The following is a 27898-nucleotide window of genomic DNA, read 5'->3' as shown; positions in this document are numbered from 1 at the left end:
GGCGCTTGGATTCCAGACCACTTCTCTGCGGCCTCAAGAGCTGACGGGCACTGAGTGTCCCCCACAGAGTCTCCGGGGTCGTCCCAGCCTCAGTGAGGCCGGGATTGTCTCCGAACGGGCGCGCGGCTGCCATCTGCTGGAAACTCTCAGATTACAGCGTTTTCGCCACCTTTGCCGCCGCAGCCGCAGGAGACGGCAAACCCTCCCTAAAGCATACCAGGAAAATAAATCAAGAGTCTAACAGAGGAAGGACGTCCGTGAGGTGATGCTCATGCAGCCACTGTCCTCCCGGCCTGGCCGGGGCCAGTCGCAGAGACAGACGAAGGACACGGGCGGGAGGGGACCGGATGGAGGGACGTCCCCCAACGCCGAGTCTTCTCAACCCAGAAGTCAAGGTCACGACATGGGCAAGTTCGGTCCATTGCCCCCGTTCTCAGAAGCGGGCAGGGGAGGTGGGTGCGGGGTGGAGGTGGGCAAGGCCAGTGGCCCAGGGTGCAGAGGGGAAGGCCCGCGCTCCACCTTCCCACACTCCAGACCCACCAGAGACGCGCCCTCGCTGCTGCAGGGGGGACGAGCCCCACAACGTCGCGGCTTTTGTCCCCTCTCCCCTTGGGGGGTGATGGAGACCAGCCGTCCATCAGCACACTCTGCCCCTCTGTGTAGGCTCCTCCTCCAACACCGTCACGCCCCTTTGTGCCCCTCTGGGGACCCTCCTGGCTGTGTGGGTGGGGGTTGCTCCCCAGAAGGCTCTGGAACGAACGCATCAGAACAGGAGGCCGGTGAACCAGGCTGGGTTTTGTCAAGACGGTGCGCTTCTGACCTTTGCTCCGGGGCGACAGCCTGCTCCGGCCGCCTGCCCTGTGTTACCGAGACGCCCAGTTTGCATAGGAAAGCAGGAGCGCCACGCCCGACTCTTTTCTCTAGTTGCTGGATGTTTAGCTTGTTTCCAATTTTTTAAAAAATTGTTTCCTTTTCCTTTTTTTGTTATTGTGGTAAAATATACACAACGTCCTCCTGACCCTTTGTGAACGTGGAGGTCTGTGGCGTCCCGTGGTGGGGAGCGCACCCCCGTCCCTTTCCAGGGCTCTTCTCGTCCTGGACGGCCTACGTGGTACCTGTTGTCCCCTCCTTGGCCCCTGCGATCAGCCTTCCGCTTCCTGTCCCTGTAGTGCTGGCTGCGGACCTAGTGGAGTCACACGCTGTCCGTCTTTGCGACTGCCTCATCTCCCTGAGCACAGCGTCTTCAGGGTTTGCCCATGTTTACACGAGGCAGAATGTTCTTCCGGTGAAGGCTGACAGCGTTCCCGTGTGTGGTCTTCCTGCACCTCCCCACCCCCTTCACCCATCCAGGGACCCTGGTATCCCTCCCGTCCCTCAGCTCCTGCGAACATCGCCGCTATGCCCGCAGGGTGCAGATGCCGTTTCCGGTCTCTGGGGTCCCTTCCTGCGAGTGGAATTGCTGGGTCGTATGGGATCACATGACTGACAGCTCGAGGAAGGGCCCTGCTGTTCCCCCGGGGGTGACCTTTTGCTCCCAGCAGCAGGGCCCGAGGGGGTCACCTATAAGGGGGTTACATATAGGACGACATTATCTGCAAACAGAGACAAGTTTACTTCTTCCTTTCCAAAGGGGGTGCCCTTTATTTCTTTTTCTTGTCCTATTGCTCTGGCTGGAATTTCTCATACTACGGTAAAGCAGATGTCCCTGTTCTAGTCCGATCTTAGAGGAAAAGCTTTCCGTGTTTCACCAGTGACTATGAGGCTGGTTATGGATTTTTCAACTACGGTTTTTATTATGTCAAGATTGTTTTCTCCTCCCAGTTCATTGAGTGTTTTTACCATGAAGGGGTGCTGAACTTTTGGCTCCTGCTTTCCTCTGAATCGGTTGGGATGGCCATGTGGGGGTCTCCTTTACGTGACTGCCTTTCATCCCACCCTGCGGAACCCCTTGGAGCATCTCTTTCAGGGCAAGCCTAATGGTCATGAGCTCCCTCCACGCTTGTGCACGTGGGGCTGTCTTAATTTCTCCCTCACTCTTGAAGGACAGTTTTGGTGGAAATAGGATTCTTAGTTGACACTTTTTTTTTTTCTTTTTAGCACTTTGGCTATAGAAGCCAGGTGCCTTCTGGCCTCCAAATTTTCTGATGAGAAAGAAATCCACCCATTGTCTGACTGAGGACGCTTGGATGCTACGAGCAGCTTCTCTCCTGCTGCTTTCAAAATTCTTTCTATTTTGTTTTGAAGGTTTGATCGCACTGTGTCTCGGTGTAGGTCTCTTTGAGTTCACCTGAACTTGGAGGTCACTGAGCCTCTTGGATGTTTATATTTCCGTTTGTATTTTATATATATATCTCATATATATACATGAAATATATATATTATGTTTGTATTTATATTTATGTCTTTCATCAAATCTGGGAAGTTTAAGCCTTAATTTCTCCAGCTGCCGTCCGTCTCTTTGCCTCGCCCTTCTCCTTCTGGGACCCCCTGACGCACATGTTGGTGATGTCACACGTCCCTCGGGCTCTGTGCACTTCAGTCTTTTTTTCCTTCAGTTCTTTAGAGTTGATCATTTCTATTGTCCTGTCCTCATGTTTGCCAGTCCTTTGTTCTGCTGCTCAGATCTGCCTTTAAAGCTCCTTCATTCTGTTTCTGTACTGAACGGACGACTGTCTTCATCTCCGATCTTTGCACTTTCTTTTCAGTCTCTCTGTAGGTTTTCCATCTCTTTTTGGTCTCGCCATTTTAGTCACACATCATCTCCTGGACATTCTCCACATCTTCCTTAAGTCTTTGAGCATCCTTCAGACAATTGTATTAAAGTCTTTGTTCAGCAGACCTGCTGGGTCTTTCTTAGGAACAGTTTCTGTTGAGCTTTTTTTCTACTGAATGGGCGTGATTTCCTATTTCTTGGTGTGCCCTGTGATTTTTCTGAAGACTAGATATTTGAATCTAATAATGTGGTAACTCTGGAAACCAGACTCTCCTCCTTCCCCAGGGTTTTCTGTGTTATTGTTATTATTATTATTATCTGTCTCTGTGCTAAGGATTAGTGTGAGGGGTAAACAGAAGGTCTGATTTGGTCTTTTCTTAGCCTGTGTGACAGCATGGTCATTTTCTTTCTTTCTTTCTAGAGCTTATTATTTATTTGAGAAAGAGAGAGACCACGAGGGAGGGCAGAGGCAGAGGAGAAACAGACTCCCCACTGAGCATGGGGCCCAATGCAGGACTGGATCCCAGAATTCTGGGTTCATGACCCGAGCCAGAGGCAGACGCCCAACAGACTAAGCCACCCAGGTGAACTGCATGGTCGCTTTCTAACTTTTCTTTTATATGCGGTTGTTTTTTAATATCTTAGTCTGTAATGTTTGGGTCCCAAAGGGGAGAAAAGAGGAAAATAAAGTTGGAGGAAAGGGTGCCAGCCCTTTATTTTATTCTTAAGAGTCATTTATTTGTGTTAGAGGGGTGGGGAGAGGGACTGGGGGAAAGAGGGAATCTCAAGCAGACTTTCTGCTGAGCATGGAGCCGGATGCAGGAGGTGACCTCACAACCCCGAGTTCACCACCCAAGCCAAGTCCAAGAGTCAGATGCTGGACTGACCGAGCCACCAGGGGCCCTTAAAATACCCTGGAAGTCACTTCAGCCAGAGGGCCTCGCATCCGTGTGGGAGGCGTAGAACTAGCCCGCCCCCCAGCCACGTGGGCTCCTGCGTGCTCTGACGGGGCGCTCGGGGGTCCGCACGCAGGTCTCCATACTCGGAGCCAGGACCCTCTGTGCGTCTGGATCCCACAAGCTGGGCGCGATGCGCCAGGAGCACCGGTGCAGTGGCCCACCACGAGCCTGGCGGGGGATGGGAAGTTGCTGCTGCGCCGAGTTTGTGCGGAGTAGAATGAACCACATCGACCCACCTGAGTCTTTCCTGGCAAGTTACAAACCTTCCACAGACTCCTGGTCTCCATGAGTGGTTCGAGCCGACGGAGGCCACGGCACAGGCATGTTTTAGCGGAGGGATTCCTGGTGCCTCGCACACTGCCATCTTCCAACGCGGGATCCTCTTGCATTAGGTACGGCTTTTACAATACATGTAATAAGTTGGTTCCCCCAGGATCCTCCGAAGACGAGCATCTCGTTTCTTTTTTAACTTGTAGATTGAAGCAGCTGTTTTCTTCACTGATGCTCGGCTTGTCCCGTCTTCCAGTTTCCAACACTGTAAAGTCTCACGTTCTGAGAGAAACCAGAGACCCTTGTTGGCAGATCACAGGAGTCCGGTCCTTTCTGGGCACTGGCTTTGGGGAAGCTGCTGCCGTTTTGGGCATGGGGTGTCCAGTGCGGCCCACAACTCTGCCTGTGTGGGGGATGCTCTCTCGTTTCATGTTGGCTCTTTGGGAACAGATGCCCCCGACATCCTGCTGAGGCAGGAGCTGAGATGCCCCTGGGGCCTGGAGCCCGGAGGAGAGGCTTGGTGGTCAGGCCTCCTCCAGGGCACTCCTGGGCTCTGCCCCGGGCAGCCACAGTTAGTTGCAGGAGCTGAAGGAAAGCTGGAGGATTACCCCTCCCGCCCCCACATCCAGGGCTCGTAGGGCAGCCAACTGCAGGACAGGGACGGGGATGGGGGGAAGATATGGCAGAGGCTGAATCCAGGGCTCAGCTGGAATTAGCAGAGGCCCTGTAAGCAGCGACAGCTCGTGTGTGCTGAGCCTGGGGAGAGGAGCCTGGGAACAGTGCTGTGTCTGGACCCTGGAGGGCAAACAGGAAGGGGTGAGTGTTCAGGAGATAGGACACCTGAGTCCGGCCTGCCTACGAACCAGTGGGACATGCCACGTGCTGCCAAGCCCCCCCCCCCGCCACGTGCTGGCACTGTCCCTGAGAACCTCACCCGACGGGCGTGGGCTTGGTGGGCCTACGAAGCCCCCTCTGCCCGCAGGCCTCCCATCCCCCGTGCCAGGCCCTCTGCCTTCCATGGACAAGGCCCCCACAGGTGCTTGACCCCAGGACTCAGGGGCTCCGCTTCTTGGTCCCTGAGCCACGACACCCACGTGTCCCAGGCACTCTGGTCGCTGTCCCTAGCGGTGAAGAATTACCAGCTTCCAGAGCCCTGACAGCAGTATGGTCAGACTTGTGGTCCCCCAAGCTGGGAGGAAGCACATGCTGGGGGCTACTGGGCTGTGGTGCCCGTTGCAGCGGCTGTGGCTGACCAGGGCCCACGGCACGGTCGAAGTGGTCTGGCGGGCCTGATCCACAAGAGTCGGCACAGGCAGCCCCCATTATGGCGTTGCCAGACCTGGCTGTCCGGCAAGGGGGCGGCTCCCACACTTGGGCACGCGGTCACAGGCGGGGCTAGGATAGGCCTGGAATGTCTGTTTCGGTGGGTCGAGGGTGGGGCCGCGGACGTGTAGCCCCCCCCCCCGCCGCCCGGAGGCCCCGGGACATGCCCGTGTGCTCAGAACTCACGCTGTGAGGAACACTAGCTGATTACAGAGAATCGGGACTTAAGGTAAACGATGTGATGGACGTCCGCTGCCCCAGTGGAAAATGTGATTGCTTGACCTGCTTCTCTACCTGAGCCAGTTCTCGGACCCAGAACCCATGAATCAGAAGATCTCCTCGGTCTCCCCAAGACACTCTGGGGGAGGCGGCAGGACTCCGAGGCCTTTGGTAACGCTCCCCCAGCCACCACGCTGGGCAAGCGGGCCCGAGGGAGCTGGGGTCGCCAGGTCAGAGTCGGGGCTGGTGGACCCCAGGGGCCGCCGCGCACCAGCACAGGCCCCGCCAGAGCAGGGAACCCGGGGGTCGGAAATGAAGGGAGTCCGAGCCTGGTCGCACTCACACAGGCCCCCCTCACTCATCCCAGTGTGGCACAGAAAGCTTTGCCAAGCCAAGCATCACAAAGCACTTCCCCGAGGCCGTGTTCACCTGCTGTAGGGACCCCTCACCCCTGCTTGTCCCTGCCCCGCGAGCCTGGACGCAGCGTGATTTATTACACGGGGGCGTGGGGGGAGCGTCTGAGGCTCCCACGGGTCTTACCTGCTACAGAAGTCTGTGTTCTGTAGCCCAAGGAGCCACTGAGGGTCCCGCCTGTGGCAGGCCGCAGGGCTTGAGACGAGGACCCAACCAGGCCCCGACTTGTGCCTCCTTTAAAGTCCAAATAACCTAACACGGGAAAAGCTGAGCAGCGCCGAGAAAGGGTCTACGCTGTGTGTTGTGTGCTCGCCTACGTGGCTTCCCACACGCTTGCTAAACACCGGAGGACAATTCCGCTGGGGTCAATAGTTCGGTGCCGGTCCCTGCTGCCCTCGTACAGCCCATAAATTACTTTCAGGTTTGCTGTATCAACACAGAACAACGGTACTAGCATCAGCCGTTTGGTGTCACGAGGTCTGCTTCTAGCTAAATGTGCAACTTACTATGGGGACTCGCGGTTGTTCGCTAGACCCAGGTGTCCGGCTTCTCCTGTCACTATACATATGGCCTTAGTGCTTTGAATCAAGTCACACTGTTGGACAAACTCCTCGGTGCTCCTCCTGCCCCATCTCTTTGCCTCTTAAGTTCTTTTCGCCATCTTCTTACCCTCACGTCCCTGGTCGATCTGTCGTGCCGGCCGCGACACCCGCCCGTGGTTAAGTGTGTCTGTCCCAGCTGTACGTTCCCGGACCATGAGGGTCTGCCCGTGGCTCTGTGGATACACTGGACCCTCTGTGAGCAGGACGCCCGGCTCTCACGGACAGAGCAGAGCCTGACAAGGACCCGGTCACCGGGATTCAGACCCCCTGGGACAAGGGTCTCGGTCTGCTGTCCCTGCTCCGGGCAGAACGGGCAGATGAGGTCTGGTCATGGGCTCGGGGCCAGAGGCTGGGGGCGACCCCTGGGCCCTGCTCACCTGCCCCTGGAGGCTTTTCAGGAAACAATCTGGGAAGCGGGGCTCTGGTGGGCGTGGAGGCACTGTGCGGGCTTGGAGGGAGAGGCCGGCTGCTAAGGCTCACCACCGTGCCTGCCTCTGGAACGCCACCACCCTTCACAAACAGGCCCACCACTCCGGCCCGACGATGGGCCACAGGGGCACAGCCGACGGCAGGGGACAGGAGAGCATGAAGCCCCGGCCTCCGTGGTGCGTCGTGAGCGGAGCCCCGGGGGCCCGGCGGAATGATGGGTGGCTAGCGGGACCAGCGGCAGGGGCCGAGGCCGGCCCGGAGCAGACGTCTGCAGGGTGGGCCTCCACCTCGCTGCTGCTCGGTCAGCTTGCTCTGCCGAGACATGCGGCCACAGGCCAGTGTCTTCTCCGAGGCCCTGCTGCTCTGCCCCCGGCCGAGCACTGAGCCTGAGGCAGCGGCCCCCACCAGACCCACACGCACCCCCGACTCCACAACAAAAAAGCAAGACAGGACCCACCGGAAGGTTGGAATTGCTTTTATTGGGGTGGGCAGTGCAAGCTCACCCGTGGTCAGGTTAGTTCTCTGCCCTCACGGAGGCGGCCGGAACCCCGCTGCCTCACGCGCTGCCGCCTGGGTTAGTGGGACATGCAAAGCTTCGTCAGAGGGTTGAGGCGGGGCGGGGAGCGGGGCGGAAGCCACCAAGGTGGCCCTCGGCCGAGCAGCAGTCTCCCCGGAGACAGGCAGGAAGCCCCCGGGGCGGGGCCACAGAGGGGCAGAGCCCACAGGAGCCCCACCATACCCAGCCCGGCCCCGGGCTAGCGCGCCCGGGAGCTGGACCGTGGGGAGTCTCCCCGGAGGGTCTCCCTCCCACCCCAGATCTGGGGCCCCGGGGCCAGGGTAGGGGAAGGACACTGAAGGCACTTACTGGGGGCTGAGGCCTGGGGTCTCGGGACAGTGTCAGTGGGGGTGGAGGGGGCAGGGTCCACAGCTTGCCAGGGGCCAGCTGGCTCTGTACACAGGACCCTGCTCTTCCCGTGGTGAAGGGGCTTCTCCGGGCAGGCTCGAAGAGACGGCCGAGCCAGGACCGCCCGCCCGCCCCGGCAGGGCCCGCTGAGCACGGAGGTCAGTCCCGGAAACAGGAGAGAAAGCTGGTGGTGAGGGGCCGCCCCCCGCCTCCCCGAGCCGCGAGGACCGGTGTCTGGGGTCCGCGAGCCCGGCGAGCAGGGCCGGCAGAACTGGGCCCCGACAACACCCTCCCTGGAGGCCCAGAAGGGCTGGGCTGGGGGCCTGGCTCGGGACCCTCCAAGGCACCTGGCTGTGGCGAGTGGCAGGCAGACAGGAGCAGGAGGCCTGCGGGATGAGGGGGTCCGAGGGGCCCAGCTGGCCCCTCCCCCCAGACACAGGCTGTCTGGACAGGAAACATACTAACGTGTTAGTCTCGTTGGTTCTTTTTGGTTACAGTTGAGGCACCGCTTGGGAGGAAGACACCTTTAGACACGCAAGACCCAGCACCTGGGCGGGGAACCTGGCCGCATGCAGAGCGGGGGGCGGGGCGCGGGCAGCCGGTCAGGCCGCTGCGGACTCGGGGCCCCCCAGGGAGGGTGCGGGCCCGGAGGCGTAGCGGCGGCCATAGCCTGAGGAAGAGTAGGAGGACGAAGAGAAGGTCATGGAGAAGCCGGAGCCGGTGGCGTCGAAGCTGCCTCGGCGGGAGCCGGCCCGGGAGCCGGTGCGTGAGCCGGAGCGCGAGCCGGCCGTGGAGCCCGAGCCACTGATGCTGTACGGGCTGTAGTAGCCCTTGCTGGACTGGGCGGCGGCCTCCAGCAGCCGCAGCCCCGTGCCCTCCTCCACCATGCTGCGGTCCAGTGCGTCCTTGTACGAGATCTTCAGCTTGGTCTTGGGGCAGGTGAGGTACTTGGAGTAGGCGCCAACGTCACGCAGCTTCTGGGCGGTGCGGGCGTCCACCATGCCGCGCTGCAGGGCCTCGTCCAGGGGCACGCGGCCCGGGGCGTCGGGCTCGATCAGGCCGCCGGTCAGGTACTGCACCTCCAGGAACCGCTGGCCCGCCTCGTAGTACAGCCAGCCCTTCTTCAGGGCCTGCGCGGCCGACATCTTGGTCTTGGTACGCGGGTCCTCGAAGCCGCAGAAGGCCTTCTGTGCCAGGTTGATGCGGTCCACCATGATCTTGTCCACCAGGCCCTTGTTGACGGCGTCCGTGACGGGGAAGCGCTCACCGGTGCTGGGGTCGAGGATGCCGCCCGTGCAGGCCTGGGCCTCCAGCAGTCGCTGCCCCGTGATGTTGTCCACCAGGCCGCGGTGCATGGCCTCCGTGATGGACACCTTCTCCAGCGTCTCTGTGTCCAGGATGCCGGCCACGGGGCCCGTCTCCTCCGTGGGGTCCGACCAGGAGGTCACCTGGGTCCTGGAGGGGGCAGGGCTGATGGGGTAGGAGGAGGACGACCCCACGGAAGAAGAGCGGGAGCGGAAGCCACCGGCGTTGCCCGAGAGCATGTCCGCGAACTCCGTGATGGAGAGCGTGCCGGCACGGTACTGGTCCAGCGCCGAGCGGTCGATCAGGTTCCTGGCAATGGCCTCGTCGATGTCATACTGGCGGCCGGAGCGCCGGTCGATGATCATGGACTTGACCACGCCGTCCGAGGAGGAGATGGTGATCTCCTCCCACTCGCACTCCTGCTCGGACAACTCCAGGTACGTCTGGTGGTCGATGAGCCCCTTGCGGTAGGCCTCGTACACGGACATCTCCTTGCCCGTCTCCGGGTCCACGATGACCACACGGCGCTTGCGCACGGAGGACTTGGAGGACGTCTTCCGCTCCCTCTTCTTCTCTTTCAGCGGCAGCAGGCGCAGCCCCGTGCCGGGATCCTCCACGCAGCGCTCCATGAGCTGCAGGTACGTGAGGTTCTCCTCCGTGTTGGGGTCAAAGAAGCCCTTGGTGTCGTCGCTCGGGTCTGTCAGGATCTCGTTCATCTCCTCGTCGAAGAGGCCACGCTGGTAGGCCACGTCCACGGGCAGCCGGTGGCTCTCCTCGGGGTCGATGATGCCGCCCGTGGCGATCTGCGCCTCCAGCAGGCGGATGCCGTGGTCCTTCAGGATCAGACCCTTCTTCATGGCCTGGAACAGGGAGATGAGCTTCCCGGAGTAGGGGTCCTTGTAGCCGGTGACTGCGCGCTCGGCCGACAGCAGCTTGTCCTTGAACTCGGGGCCCACAATGCCCATGCGCACGGCCTCCTCCACGGTCAGCTTGAGCCCCTTGATGGGGTCGATGACGTAGCCGGTGGCCGCCTGCGCCTCCAGGAGCTCAAAGGCCGTGCCGGGCCGGATGACGCCCTTCTTCATGGCCTGATACACCGACAGCCGCTCCTTGGTGGCGTCCACCAGGACGCCGGCGATGCAGCTAGTGCCCTCGAGGAACTTCTGCAGGTTCCTGCTGACTTCCTCCACGGACGCCAGCCCTTCCCGCAGCTGCAGCGCGGTCGCCTCGTCCATGACCTGCGAGCGCACCAGCTCCTCCACCGTGATCTGCTTGCGCAGGCCGCGGAAGGTCAGCTTGCGGGCGTCCGACAGCGGCAGGAGCAGCTGGCCGCTCGTCTCGTGGCGGCAACAGCGGCGGAGCAGCTGCGTGTAGCTGAGCCGCTCGTCCGTGGACGGGTCCAGGTAGCCGCGCACCTCACTGGGCTCTGACAGCTGCTCGTACGTGTCCTTGTTGAGGTAGCCCCGCTGGTAGGCCACTTCCAGGGGCAGGTGGAAGCCCAGGCGCGGGTCCACGATGCCGCCCGTGGCCAGCTGGGCGTCCAGCAGCCGCAGGGCCTCCTCCGCGGGGATCAGCTCCTTCTTCATGGCCTGGAAGAGCGAGATGGTCTGCTCCGTGTAGGGGTCGCGGTAGCCGGTCACGGCCCGCTCCGCCGACAGCAGCCGGTCATGCAGCTCGGGGCCCACCAGGCCCTTGCGCACGGCTTCATCCACGGTGAGCCGCTCGCCCTTCACGGGCTCCAGGAGGAAGCCCGTGGCCGCCTGCGCCTCCAGCAGGAGACGGGCCACCTCGGCACTCAGCAGCCCCTTCTTGAGCGCCTGGTAGACGGACAGCGTCTGCCTGGAGCCCGGCAGGTAGACGCCGGCCACGCAGCCCGTGCCGTACAGGTAGCGGGAGGCCGACTCCTCTTCCAGCACCTGGCGCAGGCTCTTGGCGCCGGCCCGCAGGAGCCCGTAGGTCTCGTGGGAGATGATGCGAGCCTCGTGGAGGTCCTCGGCCGTGAGGCGGCGACGGACGTAGTCGTAGGAAGCCAGGTTCTGCTGGCGGATGATCTCCGTCTTCTCGATGATCTCGATGATGATGACGATCATCCGCTCCTTGGTCACGCGGCCGGCCTGGAAGTCCGCCAGCAGCCGCGTGCGCTGCTCCTCCGGGATCAGGTCCGACTGCATCACCTCCCACAGCGACATCGTGGAGCCGCCTCGGCCGCCGCCACCGGGGATGTCGATCTGCGTCTCCTCGAACGCCCGGCGCGTCTCCTCCTCCGTGTACAGCTGCGTGGTCTGCACCACCTCCGTCCTCTCGGCACCTCTGAGCGGCAGCAGGCGCAGCCCCGTCTCGGGGTCCTCCACGCAGCGCTCCAGCAGCTGCACGTACGTCAGGTTCTCGTGCGTGTTGGGGTCGAAGAAGCCCTTGGTGTCGTCGCTCGGGTCCGCCAGGACGCGGTTCATGTCCTCGTCGAAGTAGCCGCGCCGGTAGGCCACGTCCACGGGCAGCCGGTGGCTGTGCACGGGGTCGATGATGCCGCCCGTGGCGATCTGCGCCTCCAGCAGGCGGAGGCCGTGGTCCCTGAGGACTAGGCCCTTCTTCATGGCCTGGAAGAGGGAGATGGTGTTGCCCGAGTAGGGGTCCTTGTAGCCGGTGACGGCCTTCTCGGCCGACAGCAGCTTCTCGTGCAGCTCGGGGCCCACGACGCCCGCCTTCACAGCCTCGTGCACGTACAGGCGCTGGTTCCGCACAGGGTCCACCAGGAAGCCGGTGGCCGCCTGCGCCTCGAGGAGGAGAGTGGCCGTGCTGGGCCGGAGCAGACCTCGCCGCATGGCCTCGTAGATGGTCACCTTCTCCTTGGAGCTCTCCAGGTAGATGCCGGCCAGGCACCCGCTGCCCTGCAGCAGCGTCCGCACGGAGCTCAACTCTGACAGGTCCTTCACTGAGGTCCTGCCATCCTTGAGCTGCTCAAACTGGGTGCTGCTGAGGACCCCGGAGGCCACGAGCTCACTGGCCGGCACCGGGGCACGCAGGCCGCTGAAGGACAGCCTCTCTCGCCGCACGGTCTCCACCTCCTCCACGATGGTGATGAGGATCTTGATGACTTTCTCCACGGTGACCGTGCCTGTCCGGAACTGGCGCACCAGTTCCTGTCTCTGCTCTGCCGTGAAGTACTCAGAGCTTAGCAGCTCCCACACAGTCACCGTCCTGCCCTTGAAGCTGCCCACAGGCACCTCCACGGGAGTCTTCTGGAAGGTCTCCTGGGCCTGCAGCTCGGAGCAGAGCCCCTCGCGCCGGGCCTGGGCGGCCTTCTCCGAGAGCGGCAGCAGGCTCAGCCCCGTGAGCTGGTCGGGCCGGCACTGCTGCTGGAGCTGCCCATAGGTGACGGGCTCCTGCGAGGTAGGATCACGGTAGGTCCTGGCTTCTTCCCCGGGTGCCGACAGGGCTCGGCGGGTCTCTTCATCCAGGTAGCCCCGGGCACAGGCCACGTCCACGGGCACGCGGTGGCTCTTGCTCGGGTCCACGATGCCGCCAGTGGCCAACTGGGCATCGAGCAGGCGCAGGCCCTGCTCCCGGGGGAGGAGGCCCTTCTTTAGGGCCTGGAACAGGGAGACGCTCTGCCCCGAATAGGGGTCCTTGTAGCCGGTGACGGCCTTCTCGGCAGACAGTAGCTTCTCGTGCAGCTCGGGCCCCACCAGGCCTGCACGCACCGCCTCGTCCACAGTGAGCCGGGCGCTCGTGGCAGGGTCAATGACGTGGCCGGTGCCAGCCTGGGCCTCCAGGAGAGCCACAGCCGCCTCTGGAGGCAGGAGGTCTTTCTTCAGGGCCTCATAGAGGCTCACCTTCTGGCCCGCCTCCTCCAGCCACACCCCTGCGATGACGTTGGCACCTCGCAGGGCCCGCCGCACGGAGTCCACGTCCGCCACCTCCCGCACGGACCGCTCGCCCCGCTGTAGCTGGCGGAGGAGATCGTGGTCGATGACCCCGCTCTCCAGCAGCTCCGCGGCGGGCACCAGGGCACGCAGGCCCTCGAAGCAGAGCTGGCCCTTCTGCTCATGCTCCTCCACCACCGTGATGACCATCTTTATGATCTTCTCCACCGTGACCTTGCCCGTGCGGAACTGCCGCAGGAGGTCCCGCCGCTGCTCTGCTGTGAAGTACTCGGAGTTGATGAGCTCCCAGATGGTCACCGTCCTGCCCTGGAACCTACCAAAAGGAGCGGACACAGTGGCCTTCTCGAACACGTCCCGGGCCTCGGAGTCTGTGTAGACCAGCTCGCCACCCCTGGCAGCCTGGTCCGTGAGCGGCAGGAGGCGCAGCCCCGTGTCGGGGTCCTCCACGCAGCGCTCCAGCAGCTGCACGTACGTCAGGTTCTCGTGCGTGTTGGGGTCGAAGAAGCCCTTGGTGTCGTCGCTCGGGTCCGCCAGGACGCGGTTCATGTCCTCGTCGAAGTAGCCGCGCCGGTAGGCCACGTCCACGGGCAGCCGGTGGCTGTGCACGGGGTCGATGATGCCGCCGGTGGCGATCTGCGCCTCCAGCAGGCGGATGCCGTGGTCGCGGACGATCAGGTCCTTCTGCATGGCCTGGAAGAGGGAGATCTGCTCCCCCGTGTAGGGGTCCGTGTAGCCGGTGACGGCGCGCTCCGCCGACAGCAGCTGGTGGTGCAGCTCCGGGCCTACCACGCCCTCCTTCACGGCCTCCTGGACGGTCAAGCGCCGGTTCCGCACCGGGTCCAGGAGAAAACCTGAGGCGGCCTGGGCCTCGAGCAGGATGAGTGCCGTGCCTGGGCTCAGCAGCTGCCTCTGGAGGGCCGCGTAGACGCTCAGCTTCTCGTCGGTGGGCTTCAGCAGCAGCCCCGCCACGCCACTGCGGCCCTGCAGGTAGCGGCGCACGTCCTCCCGCTGGGCGAGCTCGGCCACCGTCGTGCGGCCCTGGGCCAGCCGCTGTAGCTCCTCCGAGCTCAGGACTCCGACCTCCTGCAGCCGCTGGGCCGGCACCTTCCGCCGCAGGCCGTCAAACGCGAGCTCGGGCTCCGCCTCCGCAGCCGGGCCGTCGGGCGCGTCCCGGCCGTTGGGCAGGGCTTTGGCGGCCACGGCCTGCGCGGCGGCGATCTCCTCGGACTGCGCCTGCGCGGCGCGGTGCTCCTCCTCCAGGCGCTGCAGCCGCTCCCGCAGCCGCCGGTTCTCCTCCGCCAGCAGCTCCTCCTGCTGCCGCCGCTGCTCCTGCAGCCGCTGCAGCTCCTCCTGCTGCCGCCGCGCGCCCTCCTCGGCCTCGCGCTGCCGCTGCCGGGCCTCCTCCATGCTGGCCAACAGCTGCTGCTTCTCCTGCTCCATCTGCTGCCGCTGCCGCTGCTGCTCCTCACGCAGCTTCTGCGCCTTGGCCACCTCGTCCTGGAAGAGCCGCTCCAGCTTGGCCTTCTCCTCCTCGACGAAGCGCTCGCGCTGCAGCAGGCGGTCCTTCTCGGACAGGAAGCTCTCCTGCAGGGCCCGCGTCTCCTGCAGCAGCTGCTCCTGCTGCACCACCTGCATCTGGGAAGGAGGGGAGGGGACAGTCAGGGACGCCGGGGGCCCGCCTAAGAGCAGCCCCCCTGCCCCGGGGCCCACCCACTTGCGCGTGGAGGGCAGATCGGTACCTCCTCGGACTTGTGCTGGAGCAACGCGGCCTCCTCCTTGAGCTTCTCCTTCTCGCGCTCCAGCTCCGCGATGGCGGCCCGGAGGCGCTCGGCGTCCTGGTCGCTCTGCTGCCGCTGGATCTCCAGCGTGTGCACTAGCGTCACCTTTTCCTGCGTGGCGAGCTCCGTGCGGTGCAGCTTCTCGCCGATCTCCTCTGCCTGCTTGCGGAAGCGCTGGGCATCCTCCTCGGCGCGGGCCTGGGCCCGGCTCATCTCCGCCACGCGCATCTTGAGACGCTCGGCCTCGGCGCTCATCTCCAGCTGCCGCTGCCGCTCGGCCTCCAGGGTGCGCTGGAAGCCCTGCGTCTCCTGCACCAGCTGCTGCGCCATCTGCTCCTTGTCCTCCTGCAGCTGCCGGGCCTGCTCCTGGGCCAGCTCCTTCTGCTGCTGCAGCAGCTCCGCCTCCGCCTTGAGGCGCGTGGCCTCCTGCACCGCCTGCATCTTCTCCTTGAGCATCTTCTCGGCCAAGGCCCGCTGCTGTGCCAGGTCCTCCTCCGCCAGCTGCCGCAGCCGGGCCGCCTCCTGGGCTGCCACGCTCAGCCGCGCCGCCTCCTCCGCCACCTGCTTCATCTTCTCGGCCTCCTCCTGCAGGAAGCGCTGCGTGTTGTCCTTGTCGCGCAGAATGAGCGCACGGTTCTCCGCCTCGATGCGCGCCTTGAGCTTGCCCAGCTCCTCCATCTGCACGCGCACGGAGAAGAGCTCCTCCTCCACCTGGCTGCGCTGGCGGGCGGCCTCTGTCACCTCCGCCTTCAGCCGCTGCAGCTCCTCGTCCAGGATGCTCTTCTGGTGGTCGGTCTCCTCCAGCTGCAGCCGCAGCGCCGTCAGCTCCTGCTCCACCTGCGCCTTCTGCCGCAGGGTCCGCTCCGCGAACTGCTTGTGCTTCTCCATCTCGGCGTCCGCCACCTGCTTCTGCTTCAGCGCCGCCTGCTCGGCCTGCGCCCGCCGCGCCGCCTCCTGCTCCGCCTCCTTGCGTAGCTTCTCCGCGTCAGCCTGTGCGCGCGCCCGGGCCTGCGCCTGCTCCTCCGCCGACTGCTTCAGCCGCTCCGCCTCCTCCACCTGCCGCCGCGACTGCGCCGCCTCCCGCTCCGCGCGCTCCCGCGCCTCCTCCGCCTCCTCGGCCGCCCGCCGCGCCGCCTCGGCCTCGGCGCGCAGCCGCTCCAGCTCGCTCTGCTCGTGCTGAAGCGTCTGCTGTAGCTCCTGCTCCTTCTGCTGCACCGCGAACGCGTGCGCCTTCTCCTCCGCCTGCAGCCGCTTCTGCGCCGCCTCCCGTGCCAGCTGCAGCTGCCGCGCCGACTCCTGCTCCGCGCGCTCGCGCAGCCGCCGCGCCTCCTCCACCTTGGCCTTGAGCCGCTCCACCTCCTCCAGCGCCGACTTGCGCTGTCGCGCCGCCTCCTCCTCGGCCGCCAGGCTCTTCTGCACGCGCTCCTCGGCCTCACGGCGCCGCTGCTCCTCCTCGGCCGCCAGCTGCCGCTGCCGCGCGGCCTCCAACTCAGCCTGCTCCTTGCTGCGCAGCGTGTCCTCGGCATGGCTGCGGATGCGGCCCAGCTCCAACTCCAGCTCCGCCTTCCCGGCGGCCGCCTTCTCGAAGCTCGCCTTGAGGGCCAGGATCTCCTCCTCCACCTGCCGCCGCTGCCGCACCGTGTCCTCCACCAGCCCCTTCTGCCGCTCCAGCTCGCTCTCGGACGCCTTGCGCAGCTGCGCCAGCCGCTCCTCGATGTCCGCCTTGTGCTGGGCCGCCTGCTCCTCCAGCCGCCTCCGCTGGAAGGCCTCATCCTCCGCCAGCCGTCGCAGACGCTCGTTCTCCGCCTCCTTCTCCTTGAGCGCGATCTCCGCTTCGGTCTTGAGCCGCGTGGCCTCGCTGATGGCGGCCAGCTTCTCGGCCAGCACCCGCTCCGCCTCGGCCCGCTGGCGAGCGGCGTCCTCCTCGGCCAGCTGCCGCTGCCGCTTGGTCTCCTCCGCCAGAGCGCGCAGGCGGGCGGCCTCCTCCGCCAGCTCGCGGAACCGGCCGGCCTCGGCCTCCAGCCTCTGTTTGGACTTCTCGCTGGTGGAGCGTGACTCCTCCTCGGCGCGCGCCTTGCTGGCCAGCAGCACCTCCATCTCGGCCCGCACCTTGGCCAGCTCGGCCTCCAGCTCCTGGCGCTTCTGCGTTGCCGCGCCCGCCTCGCGCTGTAGCCGCGCCAGCTCCTCCTCCAGCAGCTGCCGCTGCTGCTCCCCCTGCTCCGTCTCGGCGCGCAGCCGGATCAGCTCCTGCTCCGCCACCAGGCGCTGCTGGGCGGTGCCCTCCGCCAGCTGCCGCTGCTTCTCCAGCTCCTGCTCCGCCAGCTCCCGCTGCCGCACGGCCTGCTCCTCCGCCTTGCCGCGGCGCCGGGCCTCGCGCTCCGCCTCTTCCTTCTGCTTCTCTGCCTCGGCCTGCGCCAGGCTCTTCTGCTGCGCCACCTCCTCCGCCTGGAGCCGCAGCCGCAGCGCCTCATTGGCCTTCAGCCGCCAGCGCTCCAGCTCCTGCTCCGCCTCCTCCCGGGCGCGCTCGGCCTCCGCCTGCTGCTGCGCGTGCCGCTCCGCCTCCTCCCGCAGCTGTGCCACGGCCACGTGCTCCTCCTGCAGCGTGCGCTCCAGCTGCGCCGTCTTCTCGGCGAAGGAGGCCCGCTTGCTCTGCAACTCTGCCTCCGCGCTGCGCTGCGCCGTCTCCAGGGCCACCTGCACCTGGCGCGCCCGCTCTGCCTCCGCCTGCCGCAGCCGCCGCTCTGCCTCCTCCGCCTGGAGCCGCAGCTCCTCCAGCGCCTGCACGGCCCGCTGTTTCTCCCGGGCCGCCTCAGCCTCTGCCTTCACGCGCAGGGCCAGCTCGGCCTCTGCCTGCCGCTTGCGCTGGCTCTCATCCTGCACCTGCCGCCGTAGGCGCTCTGCCTCCTCCTGCGCCTGGCGCTTCTGCGCCTCCGCTTCCTCCGCCCGCGCGCGCAGGGCCTGCAGCTCGCCCTCAGCCCCACCGCGCTGGCGCTCGGTGGTCTCCAGCTGCAGGCGCACCACGCGGATCTCCTCCTCGATGCGCAGCCGGCTGCGCTCGGCCGCCTCCACCTGCCGGGCCTTGGCCTGGATCTCCGCCTCGGAGCTCTCCCGTAAGTGCTGCAGCTCCTCCTGAATGCTCCGCTTCTGCTGCTGTGCGTCCACCGCGGCCTCCTCCCGCCGCGCCACCTCCTCCTGCATGCGCCGCTGCAGCTCCTGCGCCTCGCGCTCCGCCTGCGCCTTGGCCTGGGCGTGGGCCTCGGCCAACTGCCGCTGCTTCTCCAGTGCGGCCTCCACCTCCGCCAGCCGCTCACGCTCCTCTGCCCGCTGCTGCTCCGCCAGCCTCTGCGGCCACAGCAGAGAGGAGAGAACCAGAGACAGTGGTGAGCACACAGCGGGCTGCCAGACGCAGCACAGGACGCGGCACCACCACAGTTCACTCCGACAGCGCAGGGTGGGGGGGGGCGGGGTCGAGGAAGGACAGAGGTCACAGCCCGGCGGAAGGAGACAGCGTGCACCCGCCCAGGGCACTCAGGACAGAGCGCGCAGCCTGGCCCCACCGTGCTCACCAGCCTGGGGAAGGAGGCCCAGGCGTCCTCCCCTCTTCCCGCAGACAGGCCATGGAGACAGACGGACAGGGAGAGAGAGAGAGAGAGCAAAGCAGGAAGTTCGCAGAGCCCGCGAGCCGCGCGCACCACATGGCCCTGCCCAAGACACGCTGAACACCAGCTGGCCTGGCTCTGGCCAGAGGGCCCCTGTCCCTGACCCAGGCCCGCTCCTGCAGCCAGGTGGGCTGAGGAGGGGCAGGGCAGCTGTTGCGACAGAGCAGTCCCGAGGGGCTGCAGGCCTGCAGAGAGGAGGTGGGGAAGGCTAGACGGCGTTCCCACCAGGCAGCAGGAGGAACAGGAGAGGGAGCCACTGGGACCCTCCCTCTGCAGCCCCCATGACGTCACACTCCCCAGCTCTTAGAGCAAGTGGCCGAGCACAGAGGCCGCACAGAATCCCAAGGAGGAACACACATGCGCGCGCACGCGCACACGCACCCAGAGCCAGGAGAACACCTGGTGGGGGCGCGTGCCAACAGAGGAGGGGACCAGCCGCCGTGGGGAGAGCAGTGCAGCGCCAGGCCAAGGTGGGGCAGGCCGTGCTGCAGGGGAGGGTATTGACAGGAGGGGAGGGGGTTGGCAGGAGGGGAGGGGACAGAGCTGAACTACGTGGTCTCACATGGGTTTCTAGGGCAGCATCTGGGGGAGGGGGCAGGAGGTCGGCACTCCCATTCCCCAGGCCCTACCTCCTCCTCCTCCATGCGGCGCAGAGTTTCACTGATGAACTTGATGTACTGACTGGTGAGGGTGGTCAGCTCGCTGTACCTCGTGCGCAGGTCTACGTACTGGGGGGGAGGGGCAGCCAGGGTCAGGCCTGCGGGGGGCACGGGCCCAGGCAGCCCACCCGGCCCCACCAGCCCCAGCCCCGGCCCACCTCCTGGATGACACTCTCAGAGCCGGACTGGACCTTGGGCTTCTTGGCCGGGGAGGCCACCGGCTCCAGCTGCGCCTTATACGTGACCAGCTGCAGCTCATAGTCCTGTGAAGACAAGCGAGTTGGCCACCAGCTTCCCGCTCCCCTCCCGCTGCGCCTGACCGTGCCTTGGGCTTCTGCCAGGGTGGCCTGCGCTCGGGGCACCTCCTCTGCGGAGCCTCACCTTGATAGCGTTGATGTACTGCTTCGCCAGGCGCTGGCACTCCTCCACCTTCTCCCCGTGCTGCTCGATCTCCTCCAGCAGGGCCTGGGAGGGGAGGGCGGTCAGCAGCCGTGGGCGCCCCCCCGCGGCCCCCACCCCGGCCCCGCTCGGCCGGCACCCACCTTCTCCTGCCTCAGCTGCTCCCGCACCGCCTGGCTGTCAGCCAGAGGCACGGCCTGGATCTGCTCCTGCCGCCGCTTGGCGTCCCGCAGCCAGGCGTCCAGCGGGTCCGCGCTCTCGCGGTAGTAGCGCAGCTGGCGGCCCAGCTGCTCCAGCTCACGCAGCCGCACGTCGGCCTGGCTCAGCACGGCCTGCCAGCGCTCCAGCAGCGGCGCGACCCGCTCGCGCCAGCGCTCCACCTCCACGTCCCGCTCGCCGTGCTGCCGCTGCAGCCGCTCGCCCACTGCCTGCGCCCCCCGCAGCTCCTCCCGCAGGGCATCGAACACCGGCTGCTGGGCTTCCGCCTGGCTCCGGAGCTTCTGTAGAGGGGCGGGCGTGGTCTCAGCCCCGGGGCCCCGCCCATGGCCCCCAGGGCACGGCCCACTCCAGCCTCCCCTCGAGGCCCCGGCCCCGCCCCCGCCCCACCTTGAGGGCAGCCTTGGTGGCCTCCAGCTCGGGGAGGGTGGCGGGCACAGCCTGGGCCTCCTTGAGCTGCTCCTCGTGGGCCCTGAGCACCTCCTCGGCGCCCTGCGTGCTGCGGATCACCAGACTGATGGTCTTGAGCCTGCGGGGAGAGGGGGCTCAGCACTGAGGCTCGCACCAGTCCCCGCGCAGCAGAGTCACAGGACTCCTGCGGTCACAGGTGCCCGCAAGATGAACAGAGGCCTCGGCGAGAGGGTGGCTGGGGTGCTCGGGGACCCAGGGACACGCCAGCTCCGACTGAGTCCTGGAGACAGCTGTGCTGTCCAGGGAAAGCCCTGGGCCCTGGGAGAAGCTCTCAGCCTTCCAGGTCCAAAATTGGGTAAAGGGGGACACCACGTACCACATGGTGATGTTTCTGACCTATCTGCCTTTGTGCAGAAAGAACGAGTAACACTTGGACGTGCTATTTACAACACAGACGTTAGGGAAGGACCACGGGCCCTGGGAGCCAGTCCGTCTGGGAGGGGAGGGCGGTCAGCAGGGGAGACGGAGGGAAGGTGTAGCGAACCACATGCCACCCTTCCAGGGTTCAGAGCCCCGTGAAGTCCGCGCGGGAGTGGGTCGCAAGGGGCCGGCAAAGGAAGGGGCCTGGGAAGGGCTGCATTTCCCCTGAGACGCGGGAGTGAGTGCGGATTGCGGGGGAAGACCTCCAGGAAGTCTCAGGAAGAGACTCCAGGAAGACCTCAGCCTCAGGCCCGCTCCCCGCGGCGCCCCACCTGCATGCCCTCTGCAGCTCCTCAGCCCCACCCGGCACCAGGACCGGCGCCCAACCCTGGCCAAGCCCCCGTCTGAACCTCACGGGTCACGGGCCACCTCCCCTTCCTCCCCCGGCCCGCACGCCCGCAGTCCCATGCCTCAGTGAGCTGTCCTGAACCCCCTTCCCACGTCAGGTCACCAGCAACCCCCACCTTTGGGACACATCAGGGCTGTGCCCTCTGGCCACATCCACACCCACCATCCTGGTCCACACCCGCCCCTGGGCCAGACCGCTCAGCAAACCCTTCCTCCTGGCCCCCATCCGCACCGCACGCAGGTCCCCCCCTCACAGCTCCCGGCCACCACAGGCTCGCTCACTTCTCCAGGTAGATGGCGGACAGGCTGCGGACCTGCTCCAGCTTGCCCAGGGTGAGCTCCAGCTCCGAGCGCAGAGTGGGGGTGGCGGGGGACGGCTCCGGCAGGGCCAGGACCTTCTCGGCCTCGGCGGACAGCCGGGCGACCCCCTTGCCCAGCCCCTCCACCTCCGCCTGTGCTTTCTGGGGAGAAACCGAGCAGGGCGTGAGCTGACGTGGGGAGCCCCGCACCCAGCACCCAGGGAAGGCTGGGGAGGGCAGGGTGGGAGGGGCGCGGGGCTGGGGCAGGGCCTGCCTGCTGCTCGGCGATGCGCTGGGCGCACTCCCGCGCAGGCTCCTCGTCCAGCGGCAGCCGCAGGCGGTGCACCGTGCGGGTCTCGCAGGCCTCCAGCTGCAGCCGGATGTCCTTGAGCTCGGAGATGCACTGCAGGCAGCGGGACTCCTCCTGGGCGCCTGGGGACGCGCGCTGCTCACGGGCCTGCCCGGCTGCCCCCAAAGTCCCCACCCGCACACAGCTCCCACCACTCGGGCCCCCCGCCGGAGGTCTGCCGCCGCCTACCTTGCTCCGCGCTCTGCAGCAGCTGCTGGTAGTGGCGGCTGCAGGAGCCGTAGTCGCGCTCGGCCTGGAGCCGGTCCTCGGGCCCGAAGCTGCTGGCGTCCTGACTGTCCCGCAGGAAGGCCTGGTAGTGCAGCTCCAGGCCGCGCAGGGCTTGCCGCTGCTCCTCCGGCTTCAGCGTCCGGAACTGCAGGCGGCACCGGGGGCTGAGCGTGGGCAAGGGGCGCCTGGCCCGCGAGGGGCCTCCCGCCCTTCCCCCACCCCACAGGGCCCCGTGGCTGACTCCTACCGTGACCAGGGACCAGGAGCGGATGAGCTGCAGGTCGCGGCTGAGGCTCTGCCAGGCCAACAGACTCTTCATGTCCACGTGCAGCTGGTGCCACAGGGTGACCAGGGCCTGGTGCTGGGCCTCCAGCCTGCGGGTCAGCGCGCAGTCAGCGCTGTGGGGGCGCCCGCCCAGGGCCACCTGCTGCAGCCGCCAGCCCCCGGCCTACCCACCTGGTGACGGCCTCCTGGGCCTCCTGGTTGGGCGGGGGCACGAGGAAGCACACGGAAGGCACGGCGGCCTCGCTGCCGGAGCTGCTGAGCACCTTCCAGTGGGACGGCTGCGCGGCGCCCAGCAGCTGACACTCGTCACCCTTGTGCACGGTCACCTGTGGGAGCCGCAGCGGTCAGCGCGGTCGTGCGGCCCCCCACTGGGCCCCGCCTGGGGTGCCCTCTGCCCAGGCCTCACCTCCGCCTGCTTGTAGTCGCACGCAGCCAGGAGCGGCACGCGGCCCCGCACGGCCTGTGCTGGGTTTCGGGGCTTCAGCTGCACGATGGCCTTGGCCCGCTTGGCCAGGCCTGACAGGTGTGCCCTGTACTCGTTCAGCTGGTCCTTCTCATCCTGCCAGTGAGAGGAGGCTCAGAGACCACGATCCAGGAAGTAAGACCGGGGCAGCAACCCAGGGCTCGGCCCCCAACACATCCCACGGACCCTCCTTTCTTCCCGGCCTGGACTCTGCACTCCCCCCCCTAGGGCCCCACGCTGGGCCCCCCAAGAGCAGCCCCAGCCGTGCCTGGCCACACGATGTCCTCCCCCGACAGAAGGTCATCCACCTCCGCCCATCTCACTCCTCCACGGGTCCAAAGCCCACCGAGGACTGTCAGAGGCCGTGGTCAGTCTATCCGGGGACCGCCCGGGTCTCGTGCCTCTGCCAGAAGACCCCCTGGCCTTCGCTGCCCCCAGCTTCTGCTTCCAGGGGCCCCCAGCCGGCAGGACTGTCCAGTGTCCTTCCCCGGGCCCCCCCGCCAAGCCCGCCCCTGCCCCAGGGCACATGAGCACAGACCCAGACGCCTCTCTGCCAGCTGACCGTGCCAGTGGTGGGGTGGCTGACCAGGTCTCTGCTCGCTCTGGAGGCTCAGGTGACGGGGAGCTCACGTTGCTCTAGATGCCACCACTCCAGGACCCAGCACTAACCTCTGAGTGCCCCCACGGCCCCGTCCCACGCGGCTGACCGACCCCGTCTGGTCTTCCCCCCAGCACCCCAGTCCCCCCCCCACTGCTGCACGCCCACCCCCACAGGGGCCCTCACAAAGCAGCCGTGCAGCACAGACTCTGAGCCCGCCTCTCCAGGCTCCCAGGGGGAGGGGCCCGCACCCCCCCCCCCACAGCTGCCTCCACCAGGCCGTTGCATCCCGGAAGGGGAGGGCCACCTGCCCGTAGCCCCACTCATCGCCCGGGCTGGCCGAGGCCTCACCTGGGCGTCCTGCAGCAGGTCCTCCAGGCGCGTGACGGTGACAGAGCGGTCGCAGGTATACTTCCTGCGCAGCGTCTCCTGCAGCTTCCGGAGCTGCTCCTCGGTCTCCCGCACATCCGAGAAGAACTGGGAAGGAAGGAGGGTCACACGGGGCCCAGGGGCCTCCGGCTGCAGAGGATTCTGACGCGAGCCCGGCAGGACCGCGCCGACCCTGCTTCGCCCCCTCCAAATGGACACGGGGAGGGGCCCTGCACCCCCTGCTGCGGTCTGGGGCCCCTCGGGGACGCCGCAGCTGACCCGGGAGGAGCCCGTTCTCACCTGAAAGTAGGCCGTGTTCTCCTTCAGGTGCGTCTCGATGCAGCAACACAGCTGTAGCATCCAGCTCCACTGGGTCTGCAGGGCCGCCTGGAAGGACTGCACCCCCCCGTCGGCCTTCAGACTCCCCGTCAGCTGCAGCCGGCCCCCACGGCCCGTCCGCACCCCCCCCGTGGCCGCCAGGGTCCCCGTGGCCGTCCCCCAAGGCCTGCCCCCCCCACCCCGTGCCCATGAGGGGCCCTGGCCCACCCCACCTCCACTGTGGGCCGAGCAGGGTGCCCCTCCCGCAGCAGCCGGTCCCCGGTGCTCTGAATCTCCTTGATTTTCTTCTCCCGCAGCTCCAGCTCACGCATCAGGGCCTGACATGGAGGCAGAGGGCTCAGGAATGGTGTCGGGCCCACGCCAGGGTCCACCAGCCTCCCATAAGCGTACCCCCCCCACCAGCCAGCACCCGGGGACCCCACAGGGGCAGGACGGTCCTGGAAGATTCCGGAAGGCGGCCTCACCGAGTAGCTCTCCTTCTTGGCGGCCATGTTGGAGTTGCGCTCCCCCCAGTCGAAGCCCACCTCCTCCTCCTCCTTCTCACTGAGCCACATCAGCTCCTTGGTGGCCGCCGCCACAAAGCCATGCAGGCTCTCCAGCCAGCGGAGACGGGCCTTGGAGGAGTTCTGCGGGGCGGAGAGAGCCCGTCAGCGGATCCCACCGACCGGTCCCGCCGTCGCGTCCCGCCGACCCGTCCCCGCCGTCCCGTCCCCGCCGTCCCCGCCCCCAGCCGCAGCCGGCACTCACCAGGAGCTTGGCGAACTGCAGGTCCAGCCGGCCCAGGCAGTCTCTGTAGGCGCCGCGGGGGGCCGGGGCGAGCTGGCCCTGCGGGAGACGGAAGCGGTGACGCTTATCGCGGCCAGGACCCGCACCCCCACCCCGACTGCCCGCCCCGGGCGCCCGCGCACCTCGTCGGCGCGCGCCCGTTCAATCTTGGCACGGAACTCCTCGACGGACTGGTGCAGGCCACGGTGGCTGCCCAGCTGGGCCTCCACACTGGGCAGGTCCCCACCCCACTCCGCACTGTCCACCCGCCGCTGGTTCTCCTCCACCCAGGCCAGCAGGTCCTGCAGGTAGCGCAGCGTGACGTCCTCCAGCTCGGGGCGCCTCTGCGTGGTCTGCACCGACACCGGGGTCACGGGCGCTGCTACACCCGCCTTCAGCCGGAGGTTGTACTCGGTCCGGATGGCCACCAGGCGCTCGTGCAGGCGGTAGACCCTGGCGGCAGAGGGGGCGCGGGAGGATGAGCCGGCCGCCAGAGCGCCCGTGTCGCCCCCACCCGGGCGAGGGGCGCGGCCCACCTGCGATACATCTGCTCCCCCTGCGGGTGCCGCCCGTCCTTGAGCGTCTGCACGTCGTTGAACAGCAGGCGGATCATGCCATCTGCCTTGTCCAGGTCACGCTCCACCTCGGCCGCCCGCTGGGGTGCCTTGCCTGCAGCCAGCAGCCGGACGTCCTGCAGGGCATCCCCAGTGCTTAGGGCCTGCGGGCAGGCAGCCTCCTGACTGCCCAGGGTCCCGATACACTCTCCCGGCCAGACTGCCCGTCCCCGGGTCTCTGCGGAAATGATGCTGACCCCCGGGGCTCCCTGCACATGGTTCCGGGCCCCATCTGCCGCCACAAGCTCCGGCCCAGGCTCACAGCCCCAGCCCCACTGGGCCCCATGAGTGTGGGGCCCTCCCTGCCAGCTCCTCTGGGCAGCAAGCCTCCCAGGCCTGGCACCGGGTTCGGTGGCCTCCTGTGTGTCCTGCCCGGCGCCCGGAAACCAGCTCTGCCCAAAGGGAGCGATCGGAGTTGGCAGCACCCCAGGGGAGGAGCTGGGGCTGCTCTCCACCCACTGGCCACAGGGTGTGGCGGGCTCCCGGCGCTTCCCGCCTCCCCCCTGCCTGCCCCTCCCCCGCCCCCCTCACCGACTGCAGCAGGGCGTCGGCGTGGTTCAGCTGCTCCTCGCACAGCCCGGCCTCCATCTGCAGTTTGCTCACGACGCGCTGAAGACACTCCAGCCTGCGGAGCACGGCGCCCCCGGGAGCCGCCGTGAGTGGGGTCCTCCTGCCCGGCTCCAGGACGTACGCCCCTCCTGCCACGGGCCTCCCTGCCCGCCCGCGGCCCACAGCAGAGCTGGCCCCAGTGTGGGATTCCCAGCCCGGGGGTGGTTTCCTCCCCAGGCAGTGACTCACCCTCGGGTGGCTCCCCGAGGCCGCGGGCCCCACCCCCCAGCTGCCTCCCCCAGCCCTGCCCCCGCCCACCTCTCAAACTCGCCCCGGAGCTGCTTCTCCCGCTCCAGGATGGCCACGTGCAGCTTGCCCCACTCCTTCTCCACGTCCAGCGGGTGGTAGCCAGGGGGCACCTTGAGCTGGCCCGCTTGCACCGCACCCTGTGGGCAGGGCCCGAGCTCAGGGGGGTAGGGGCCGAGCCCCCCAGGGCCCCCCAGCCTGCCCACCCTGGAACAGCTCAGCCACGAGGCCCTGCCCTCCCTGCTGAAGAGGGCCTCCCTCCCACCAGCACTGCCCCCGTTCCCCTCGTCCAGGACACCCCCTCACCTCCAGGGACTGGAAGATACCCTTGGAGCGGTTCTTGTCCGCCTCCTTGGCCGGAAGCTCCGTCTCCTTAAACTTCAGGAACTGGCACCACAAGATCTGTGGAGAAGCGTGTGTCCAGCTTCCTGCCTGGGCCGCACGGGGCCAGGCACGGGGGCGGGAGGCCAGGCCCACCTCGATCTCCTCGAAGCTGGAGGGGAACCGGCGCTCCTCGAAGGCCGCGGTGTGGTGGCGGACCCACTGCAGCAGCAGCAACACGAGCTCCCGGTACTCCTGCCAGCGCAGCTGCAGCTCCTGCGGCCAGGGCGGGGAGCCGTGAGGCGCAGCCAGCCCCCCCCAGCCGCCGGGACCACCCCCCACCCCCGGCCGGCTCCCCCCAGCCGTCCCCCAGCCGTCCCCCCGCCCGCCCCCGCCCACCAGCCGCCACTCACGTTGGCCTTCACGCCGTCCTGCGCGTCAGGCACCCGCGGCATGGCGTCGTACAGGGACGAGACATAGGTGATGATGGACTTCTCGTCGGGCTGGGGGACGTCCACATCTGCAGGGAAGGGACCAACATCAGAGAGGGCCCAGCAAGGGGCAGCGGAGGGACAGGGCGGGGGACAGGGCACGCACCCTCAGGGTCCAGGAGCCGTGTCACCCCCAGGTCCCGCTCCGCCACGGAGAAGGCCTGGTCCAGGTTCTCCAGGTTGGTCTGACGGAACACCTTGTTCATGTCGATGAGCATGGGCCTGTGGGCAGAGGGGTGGGGGGACTGTGAGGCCCGCGGGGCAGGTCACTCACCCTGAAAACGACCCCCCCACCTCTCTAGTGCCCAGTACTGCCTGCCTACGTGGCCTTGCCTCTGGAGCTCAAGAAGCCTACACTGGGGGGCGCCTGGGTGGCTCAGTGGGTTAAGCCTCTGCCTTCGGCTCAGGTCATGATCTCAGGGTCCTGGGATCGAGTCCCGCATCGGGCTCTCTGCTTGGCGGGGAGCCTGCTTCCTCCTCTCTCTCTCTCTCTGCCTGCCTCTCTGCCTACTTGTGATCTCTATCTGTCAAATAAATAAATAAGTAAATAAATAAGAAAAAAAAAAGAAGCCTACACTGGGCACAGAGGCCGGAACACACCAAGCAGAGGCTCCCCGCCTGCGGACGGTTCCTGCGGCTGCCCTGCCCCCCCCAGGCCTCAGGTTCTGGGCTGGGGCAAAGGTCCACTGGCTCTCAGTGGACCCATTCCCACCGTGGCCTGGCCACCCTGGCCCCTTCTGGGGCGTGCACGTGGGGCTGAGGCCCCTGGCTCTGAGAGCCATCAGCTCACTCGCCATCTGGCTCAAGGAAGCCAGTGAAGCCTCAGAAAGGCTCCGGGCAGAGGCGGGCCATGGGGGGGCCGGGCCTGCCTGCACCCTTCCAGAGGGCCGGGCTGGCACAGGCACACAGCCCCTCGGGCAGCGGGTTCCCATCGCAGCAGATGCCCCTCCCAC

The 27898-nt window shown here is 66.6% G+C and overlaps 1 protein-coding gene across 10 annotated transcripts in view; it reads right to left on the bottom strand.

The window, feature by feature from the left end:
- Positions 1 to 7389: 7389 nt before the first annotated feature.
- Positions 7390 to 27898, bottom strand: part of PLEC (plectin) — a 53235-nt gene continuing 32726 nt past the window's right edge. For all 10 annotated transcript variants that reach the window (XM_044244792.1, XM_044244791.1, XM_044244793.1 and 7 more), the window contains 26 exons: positions 27052 to 27167; positions 26868 to 26974; positions 26611 to 26730; positions 26440 to 26535; positions 26146 to 26273; positions 25810 to 25903; positions 25201 to 25355; positions 24808 to 25117; positions 24647 to 24724; positions 24364 to 24525; positions 24112 to 24216; positions 23861 to 23956; positions 23543 to 23668; positions 22537 to 22689; positions 22302 to 22456; positions 22093 to 22219; positions 21807 to 21990; positions 21543 to 21700; positions 21252 to 21430; positions 20121 to 20259; positions 19658 to 20014; positions 19497 to 19580; positions 19274 to 19378; positions 19086 to 19184; positions 14759 to 18139; positions 7390 to 14654 (listed from right to left, as the gene is read on the bottom strand). In XM_044244792.1, the coding sequence (XP_044100727.1) occupies positions 8436 to 14654; positions 14759 to 18139; positions 19086 to 19184; positions 19274 to 19378; positions 19497 to 19580; positions 19658 to 20014; positions 20121 to 20259; positions 21252 to 21430; positions 21543 to 21700; positions 21807 to 21990; positions 22093 to 22219; positions 22302 to 22456; positions 22537 to 22689; positions 23543 to 23668; positions 23861 to 23956; positions 24112 to 24216; positions 24364 to 24525; positions 24647 to 24724; positions 24808 to 25117; positions 25201 to 25355; positions 25810 to 25903; positions 26146 to 26273; positions 26440 to 26535; positions 26611 to 26730; positions 26868 to 26974; positions 27052 to 27167 (13033 nt within the window). In that variant the 3' untranslated portion in view covers positions 7390 to 8435. The remainder of the gene's footprint in view (positions 14655 to 14758; positions 18140 to 19085; positions 19185 to 19273; positions 19379 to 19496; positions 19581 to 19657; positions 20015 to 20120; positions 20260 to 21251; positions 21431 to 21542; positions 21701 to 21806; positions 21991 to 22092; positions 22220 to 22301; positions 22457 to 22536; positions 22690 to 23542; positions 23669 to 23860; positions 23957 to 24111; positions 24217 to 24363; positions 24526 to 24646; positions 24725 to 24807; positions 25118 to 25200; positions 25356 to 25809; positions 25904 to 26145; positions 26274 to 26439; positions 26536 to 26610; positions 26731 to 26867; positions 26975 to 27051; positions 27168 to 27898) is intronic.

Source organism: Neovison vison, chromosome 4, assembly GCF_020171115.1.
Source record: "Neovison vison isolate M4711 chromosome 4, ASM_NN_V1, whole genome shotgun sequence".
In the NCBI taxonomy this organism is placed as follows: Eukaryota; Metazoa; Chordata; class Mammalia; order Carnivora; family Mustelidae; genus Neogale; species Neogale vison.
The sequence above is the reverse complement of the archived record's forward strand: the minus strand, read 5'-3'. Positions and strand labels throughout refer to the sequence as shown.